At 36.9% G+C, this 8,820-nt stretch overlaps 1 protein-coding gene across 2 annotated transcripts; it reads left to right on the top strand.

Annotated features, from left to right (window-relative positions):
* The first annotated feature begins 683 nt into the window (after positions 1-683).
* LOC127794933 (mini-chromosome maintenance complex-binding protein) lies at positions 684-8,212 on the top strand. Of its 2 annotated transcripts, XM_052326268.1 has the most exons (14): positions 684-998; positions 1,132-1,245; positions 1,351-1,458; positions 1,728-1,847; positions 2,281-2,325; positions 2,999-3,115; positions 3,208-3,366; positions 4,518-4,592; positions 4,726-4,839; positions 5,033-5,235; positions 5,342-5,477; positions 5,716-5,943; positions 7,534-7,601; positions 7,685-8,212. In XM_052326268.1, exons 1-14 carry the CDS (start codon positions 831-833, stop codon positions 7,806-7,808), a joined length of 1,779 nt encoding a protein of 592 aa, XP_052182228.1. In that variant the 5' UTR covers positions 684-830; the 3' UTR covers positions 7,809-8,212. The 2 variants fall into 2 exon arrangements, with proteins under 2 accessions (XP_052182228.1, XP_052182221.1); XM_052326261.1 differs by lacking the exons at positions 684-998; positions 1,132-1,245; positions 1,351-1,458; positions 1,728-1,847 and adding an exon at positions 1,916-2,180.
* The last annotated feature ends 608 nt before the right edge of the window (positions 8,213-8,820 follow it).

Below are 8,820 nucleotides of genomic sequence, written 5' to 3'. Positions count from 1 at the left end.
CAAAAACTCGTCATCTCTACCTTTCTTCGGCGAATTCGATAAACTGTACTTTAGCCCGAATTTTCGTTTTGGTCTTAAACCCTCTCGTTTCTTCCTGAAACCACTGAATGGTTGTTCCTCATGAAAAATTGAAGCCTCCTCAAACTTCCGTTGATTTCTTGAAAGTCGTCTATAACAATTCGATTTTGCAGTCTAATTGACAATCGCCTTTTAGCTGTACCAAAAATCGTTCTTGATCTGGTTTCTTTTGGCACTATAAATCCTATTTCGGGGTGTTCGTTAATGCCACATCATTTTTCTTTGGGATCTCGACTCCAAGGCACTCTTGGCAGTCGATTCGGTCATTCATACAGTAATAAATTACTCTTATACCCTCAATTTATTTATTTTTGTCCAAAGATAAATTACCCTTGAGTCATTTAAAATTTATTGGTTATTACAAAGTGGTTAGACCATGATAAGCTAAAATTTATACCAATAAATTGTAAATTCAATTTCTTATACTATGCAATAAAATAAAGTTTCTACTCGTAATTTATTTCATTTCTCAAAATTAATAACATGAGTAATGAAACACCGCATAGAGGCAGTAATCCCTAGGCTGTTATTTCAGAAAGTCTAATTTATTTAATCATCGGATTAAAATTAACCGGAAAATATCTGATTGATCTCACTGTGTCTGCCCCAGTTGGCGGGAAAGAAGATCCGTTGTTGGCGGGAAAACATACGTATCCTGCCACTGCTATTTCTACTATCGCCGCCGGAATCATCGTCCACGCCCATCATCATACCTACAGAGAGAGAGAGAGAGAGAGAGAGAGAGAGAGAGAATGGTGGGTCTACCGTACGATTGCCTGGCAAACCCTCTGGGAGCAGTACGATTGACGTTCGACAAGGTGGTGGCCTCCGGCTCCGATCCGGCCACCCTCGACGGCAGAGACTGGGGCGTCATCGACCTCTTCCGCGATTTCCTTTTCGACAATGGTCACCTCTCTCAGGTTGTCCTAAATCAAAATTCTACCTCTCTCTCACGTCCCTTTTCCTAGGGTTTATGTTCTCGAAAATTGAATCTTTATTATACAAGTTGCCGATAGTGGCTGCTAGTCTGATTTTTTCTCAATTTCTTTATAGGTGCCTTTACTGAATGCTACGAGTGTGCGAATGGTTCAACCGAATACGCTAGTTCGGTTCCGCGGAATGATACAAGATATGCTGGGTAACGAGTTCTACGTTGGTGCCTACAGGGTATTTTACCTCTTGATCTCCTGGTGGTGAATCATCGCTCCTCATTTTTATTTCATCTCACTAATTCTTGAGCCTGTAAAATCTTTATCTCTGTATCACTTGAAGGATGGGGCCGTATGGAGAACCAATAAATACACGGATGTTTCTCAATCTCCCATTGACCATTCATCTGATATGCGGATCTGGGAACGCCGCCTCCTGTACTGTGTTCCTGTGAGTATAGACGCATCTGCTACGAATTATTTGTGCTTACAGCTATATGTTGCTTCTATGCTGCAATCGTATCACCATGGGATCTTCTATATTCAGTTTGGACTATATTGAGTATGAAATACTTGATTAATTAATGCTTCGCCAGAATGCTGATGTCAGTCAAAGACTTTTTTTTTTTTTTTTTTTTTCTAATTTTGGGTTTTTTGTTGTTGTTCGCCCTTGATAACCCAAGGCCAGATTCTTAGACTTGTTAAATTCCTATGATTTAGGTTCCAGGGCAGAATTTGTGGACTATGTCTTTGCCAGAACCTAGGGCAAACTGCGCATCCCCACATGGGGAAAAGCGCCAGAGGGAGGATGATGCATCCCCCGATGACATGGATATGCAAGTAAGTTTCCATGTATCTTTTTTCTTGTTGCATATCAATTATAATTACCGTCTTGCACTGTCATGTTAGAAATACCACAATAGAGTGAATTAAAGAAGCCTCAATTCAATTGGCATTCACGGGAATGGTTGAATCACCCAAATGTTGTGTAGGAAAGGAGAAAGTATCTTGTGCCTTAGAGGCACCACATCATTGTGCCTCAAACCAATTACATGCTGCCATGAATACGCTTATCATGAACACGTGGCAGCATTTGATTGGTTCAGGGTACAATCACATGGTGCCTGGGTGGCACTTCGTAGGAAAGGCCTTCAATATTTTAATGATATGGATGTAAGTTACGCGAGCTTGTACAATTACAAAAATGGTTTTTTTTTTAACCTTCCAAACCGTCTTGAAAGTATTTTTTTTGACATTCTTTGTTGGATGACAGGGACTAGATGAGGACGCTAAGGGTTCCACAAGCACTAAGAAAATGGTAAGCAACTTTTGTCTCATATTTGGGTTTTTGGTTTTACTGTTAGCTTTCCTACCTTTTTTTTTTCTTCCAGATTTTGGCTGACAAGAATAAAATTCTTCCGGACTCATCCTATTGCCGGGTCTCATTTCAGTGTCCTGCCAAGAAAAGTGAAATCTATCTACAGCACTAGATGTGTTTGATAATCAAAGATAGTTCTGTTTCAAATTCATATCCAGTTTTTAAATTGGCACAAATAAAAAATTACACTTCCATCACTGCAATTTGTAATTTTCTGAATGTCTGGGCGTCTGGATCTGATAAAATAAATCAATGTATAAAACAGTAAAACACCATCCATCATTACTCTTTTGTGACCAAATAATGGGAGTGATGTCCATGGTAACGTTTTGCTTCACTATCCAATCCTGGTTTCAGATGAAAGAAGTGTCCCTGTTGCCCTCAAGTTAGCAGTTGTCACGTTTTGAAAAAATAAAATAAAATTTCAGGGCAGTAGAAACCCACATATGGGGTGGTGTCGTATGGGAACTTGAAACAATTTAGCATATATCTCCTTAAGCTTTGAGTTATTCTGAAGTTAAATTACTTTTTACTTGAGAATTATTGAAATTCCCTTATGCCACCTGGTGCTATATCTCTTAATTTCTTACCTGAATTTTTTCTTCTTTTTCAGCGAGAAGGTAGGCCCTCTGCCATATCTGCTCATCCACAGGATTCAACTGAGGGAACTTATCCTAGCATGAGGATGGTGCTTGATTTTGATGGAAATTCACTTCCTTGCCTTGTGAAGGTGAATCTGATCATCTTCTTTGTTTAATGTCGTTGATAGGAGGGGAAAATAAGCTTGCTTAACAACTGTTGCTTTTCAAATAATTCTTGCAGGTATATGACTCTCCAGAAGCTGACCTGAAGCTGAATGATGTTTTTGAGTTTGTTGGTGTCCTCACCTTTGATTCAGAGAATAGCGGTGACAGGGATGATTCTAATGAGTTCACAAGCTGTTTTAGTGAAGATGAATTGGCTCATTTGCCTCCCAGCAAGGTATTAACTTCATCTATACAGATTTTCTGTTTACGTCCTTTTTGTTTTTACATGTGTCAATAAAAAATTACCGAAAGTTCCTTGCCTCTATATTATTGTCATGATTTAAGGTAGGTCATGCTTTGGAGTAATCATGTAATGGGACGAAATTGTAAATGTTTGGTTGCTTGGCACTGCATTTAAGAATTACTCTTGATTTAAAATATCTTTATGTCACCTGAACCAGCAACTCATTTCAAAGTCTTTTGTTACTTAATCACCACCAAAGTAAGTATAGCCTAATTGGTACCTGTGCTTGTTATTGGCTGCTGCATTTGGCATTACAGTGGTGTATTTTGTAGTTTAGGGCAATGTAAACTGGAGTTATACTGTTGGCTTTAGAACTATTGAACTTTGACTACCCAACCCACAACTCAAATTACCCAAGTCTTTTTCCCAACCACTGGTGGCTACTTGGCTCTACCAAGTGCCATAATTTTCTTAGGACATATGTTTGTATGAGATACAATAAAGTTCATTCAATGAGAATAACATGGCAAGTCTTAATTCCACGAGATGGTGTTGATTACATGATTCTAACTCTCTATCCATCTGTATCTATTACCATTATATCACATGCCATGTTTAAGAGCTTTTTTTTTTTTTTTTTTTTTCCTTTTTGTTTTGTAAAGAGAGTTGTTTAAGAGCTTTTAACAAGTTTTCTTTGGTCTTCCTTTCTCTTTTACTAAGAACTTCTTTCATTCCATCTATTTGCCTCACAAGTTTGTTTAGTAGCCTTTTTCTCACATGCCCAAACCATCTTAATAGCATCTTGTGCACTTTATCTTCACTAAGCATCATTCCAGCTTTATCATGGATAATTTTGTTTTTATCACTAAGCACTGTTCCAACTTTATTATGGAAAATTTGTTTTTATCTTGTATTTTTTATTATGTGGCTGCATGCCTCCTACAATATTTTTATTTTTGCTCATATTTTGCACATGTTGGTACCAATTGCCCATCATGTTGTCATGTAAGAAAGATGGTTTTATGGGCATCCAATACATTTTATTATTTGAAATAAATTAGTTCTTTGCATCAATATTGCCCTTGAATGCCACAAATTTTTCTAGGTTGATTAGAATATGACTAATATGGTTCATTTTACAGGTCCCACGCCTACATTGTGTTGTTCACCGGAAGCTTGCTCTGCATGATTTTCTTTTCAGCACCCACGTGATGGAGGTGGTTGATTTTTCCTGTTTGATCTCCAAGTTAATTTTCAATCTGCCAAGTGTTAATTTTCTTTTCTTTTTTGTTTAGTTTCCTCTGTTTTGTCCATTTACCTTAATTAAGCCTTTGTATGTTTATTCTACAGCATAAATCCAATTTAGTCAGAACCATAAGGGGGAATCTGCTGGGACATCTTACGGCTGTTCTTGGAAATGATGGCTTGGCAGCTCATTTCTTCTTGTTGCATCTTTTGTCCAGGGTAGAGGACTAGTTCTTACTTAATGATTCTTAGTTTTATATCACATAATTTTTTCTATGCAACTCCTAGTCAGATATCATGGCTTGGTTCCTTGGGTAAATTCATATTACTTACATTTGAGCTTAATTTCTTGTGGACTTATTACTATACACTTGCATAATTTTGGCATACCTGTCCTGTTTCTTTGTTACAGGTGCATGCCCGGGTCGACACACTTGCTGTGGGGAAGCTTTCTCTAAACCTTACTGGTTTTAGCAAGGAAAGTGCATCTGTTTTTGGAAATCGTCTTAACAGTTTAGTCAAGAATCTTGTACCATTCACACATTGTATATCTCTTACTGTGGATTATCTTAACACTGCTTCATTGGCCCCAAGAAAGGATTATCAAATGAACAGGTAATTACAATTCTTTGTTTGCAGTTTTGTATTGAATTGGCAAATGTTTAGAATAAAGCTTACATTGTTTATGGATTTGTTACGACATATATTCTTGATACTCCAGATTGGCATCTGGAGTTCTGCAGCTAGCTGAGGGTTCGCACATGATAATTGATGAGACCAAGTTACAAGCAGGGACCCTCAGCTCTGTTGGGGTTGAGAATGCAAGATTGCTGAAGAGTCTAATTGAGTTGCAAAAAGTAATTTCCAACTTGGATCCTGTCTGCATGTTTCATGCTTGTGTAATTAAATCCTGTGAAAGAGGTTCTGACACATAGCATTTACCCACAACTCGTAGAAAGTCCAAATTCATTATTGTATGACAGCAGCTATCTTTTTGGAGAGTTGATCTAGTTTTTGAGCTTTGGGTGTCACTGCATGATTGAATTCAGATTCAGCCTTTTGGGACTTAAATGGTTTTGTTATTTATTTTTCCAGGTGGATTATGATTTTACATACTATAAAATGGAGATGGCAGCAGATGTCCAACTGCTAATTCTTTCTGAGGGCAAATCAAACATCTTGCCAGCTGATCTAGTTGTTCCTTTCCGTCCATCTTCAGTAGATTCAATTGAAACTGCAGATGCAGACACACTGAAAGCTTGGAGATGGTACTTGGTTAGCCTAAGATCATTGTCGCATTCAATTGAACAAGAAATGCAGAAGGTATGAGTTAAATGACTTTTTGGCTCATGAGGTCTTGATTTGACTAGGATGGATATCCACTTGCTAGGGGAAAAATTGATGCAAGTGCTGTACTAAGTGGATGGAATTTCCTGATATTCCTCAACTGGTGGAACATGATCTTACTTAAATCTGTAAAAATGGGGCAGTATGAGTAAGATGTAGCAGTTGGTACAGCTCAATGTTGTATCATAACTGATTCATGCCAAGTCTCAGGCATTTAAGTTGTTCTTGGCTTGGCATATCTCAACTCAAGATGAAACTTCCTGGAGCCAAAGTATAGCAAGCCTTTTGCTCTGAGGGGTTAGTATCATCTGTGGTGTGATGCTTTCTTTACCCTCCTTTTTAGTATTTTCTCATAGAGGTTTTCTCACACTATCTTCTGAACTGACTGGGGAGGAATGGCTCTATGCACTTTACGAACATTGTGGTCAGTTGGGGCTAGTTATTATGTTAAAAAATACTGCTTAGTTTGTTGGAGCATGATGGATCATAGAGTGGCTATTTTCTTTTCTTTTGCTAGTATGGGGGGAAATAATAGAGTCAGAGATGATGACATAGGTTGGTCATCTCTTTCTAATCTGGAATGCCAATGTTTCCCATGTGAGGGATTGGCAATGGAAATGACATCCCATTGGGCTCTGGATTTAATATAGAAGGCGGAGATTCACATTTGTAGACCACTCTAGTAGAAGAAATCATCTACAAGTATGGGAACAATTTTTTTTTTTAATAAGTAGACAACCAATTGCATGGGGGTACACTTGTATTAGCCATGCTAATTTAGAAGTAAAGGCACTTGAAAATACGAGGTGACTTTCTTTTATAACCAGACAACCAATTGTAACCAAATGCTTTTATAACCAGACTACCTTCTGCATTGTATTTCTCTCCTAGTGAGGTTTTCCCCTTTATCCCTATCTGGAAAGCTGGACCACTGATAAAAGCAGTTTTTCATTCTTTAGATTAATCATGTAATCCATAGCCATTGGAGCATTTAAATTTGTTGTCCTGCCGAAACCTCACTCTAGATTTTAGGTTAATGTTCCATTTTTTGTCATAGCAAGAACAACCGTTTTGAGAATACACAGAAAAGAATTTGAGATCTGTTTTGGTTAATCAATTTATCATTTTTGGAATGGAAGCTATCATGCTTTGAATATGCATTCCAAAAATTTTGGCAGGGCTTTTAGATTGTTTTTGTAATCCTCTAAAGGCTTTCTATTTTAACATCTTTAGTTGAATACTGCACAAAGACCTATTTTTATGCACCTCACTGAATATATAGCATTGTGGAAATGCATGATGATTAATTATATAATTTAGTCTGAATATGTATAAAACAAATTAGATCAGGTGCTCCGACACAACTAGTGCCCCCTCATCTGTATTAACTTGCATTGATTTACCTCAATATAATTTGGCAACGATATTGCCAAAAGAAAAAATTGAAAAGAAATGTGTGGTGATAAATTGTATGGGGTTGAGTTGCATCAGCAGATATCATTTAATCACAAACATGCCTCTGCGGAAGACTTTGTGCAATAATGCAATTTTTGTAATGTATTTTAGGTGGTGGAAGAAGACTTGGTTGCAGCTAGGCAAGCAGATAGGAGTCTAGGCAGCCAACAATTTAGCAGGTTAGTGGCAAGATACACATGAAATGTTTTTCATTTAGGCATTTATTAATTCGTTGAGCGCATTTGTGTATATTTGCTTGCAGATGGCTGACATTGGGCCGCTTAATGTCAGTGAGTTTTGGTGAAAGCAGCCTGTCATTCGAGCACTGGCAAATGGTCAATGAACTTGAGAGGCAAAGAAGGGAAAGGCTTCAATGCAGTATGTAGGCGCAGGGAAAGTATTTAAAACCGTTTAAATCACGAGTTTGTGTGACATTGGTAGGCCAATGAGTTATTGAGCCATTGTTTGCCCTAATGAAATGCTCTGCTGTGGGTATGGTTTCCCACAATACCCCCTGCAATGAAAGGTTGTTGGCAGTTGCCATCATCTGTGGGATTTTTATTTTTCAGTGGATCTGGCCGCTTTAGCAGAGCAGTTGGCAAACACAATTCAATCCGTTTGTTCCTTCAAACTAGTGGGCAGTGAGCTTTGATTGTTCACGTTGTATGTACAAAGCAAAGGTTACAGAGAAGTCGGTTGTATTGTAGTTAGACGTTGGGTTGGGTTCCAAATGGCTTCTCTTACATTTGTTGCATTTTGCTCAGCAATAACGTTCAGAATGGTTCAGGAATGATTGATGGACTAACGCGTGGTGGTGTTTGAAGACACTTCTAGGTGCATTGATGATTTGGCTGCATTCTGAGCTCTATATTAATCACTCTTTACATTTTATGTCACCTATTTGGTTGGTTAAATGATTATTGATATAAGTTTTTTATATTAATGGTATAAAAAAAGTATTTTTTAGAATATTATTTTATTTTGGACAAATTCAAAAATTATATTTAGGTAATGTTTTTGAATAATAACAAGCGATAATGGAATGTCAAAATTAATTCAAGATTTAGAAGAGTTTATAACTGTTTAATTTTATATATTTAAATGGAAAGGGGTGTTTTTGGAAGATAAATTTTTTCTTTATTCAGCACAAGAAATTTAAATTAAGACATTAATCTAGTCTACATTAAAATAAAAAAAATATATTCTTTGAACCAATCAAATCATTTATTATTAAGAGACCATTTGGCTTATTATTTAGTAATAAATTATTAAGGTTTTTAGATAGAAGAAATTATTTTAATAAAAGTAATTTTCACACTAATATCTTATTAGGTATTAAAAAAAAGCAATAAGCCACTAGTTTACAATAATATAATAAGATATTAAAAGAATTAAAGG

Source organism: Diospyros lotus, chromosome 1 (assembly GCF_014633365.1).
Source record: "Diospyros lotus cultivar Yz01 chromosome 1, ASM1463336v1, whole genome shotgun sequence".
Taxonomy (NCBI): domain Eukaryota; kingdom Viridiplantae; phylum Streptophyta; class Magnoliopsida; order Ericales; family Ebenaceae; genus Diospyros; species Diospyros lotus.
Note: the sequence above shows the minus strand (reverse complement) of the source record. Positions and strands in the feature narration are given on the sequence as shown.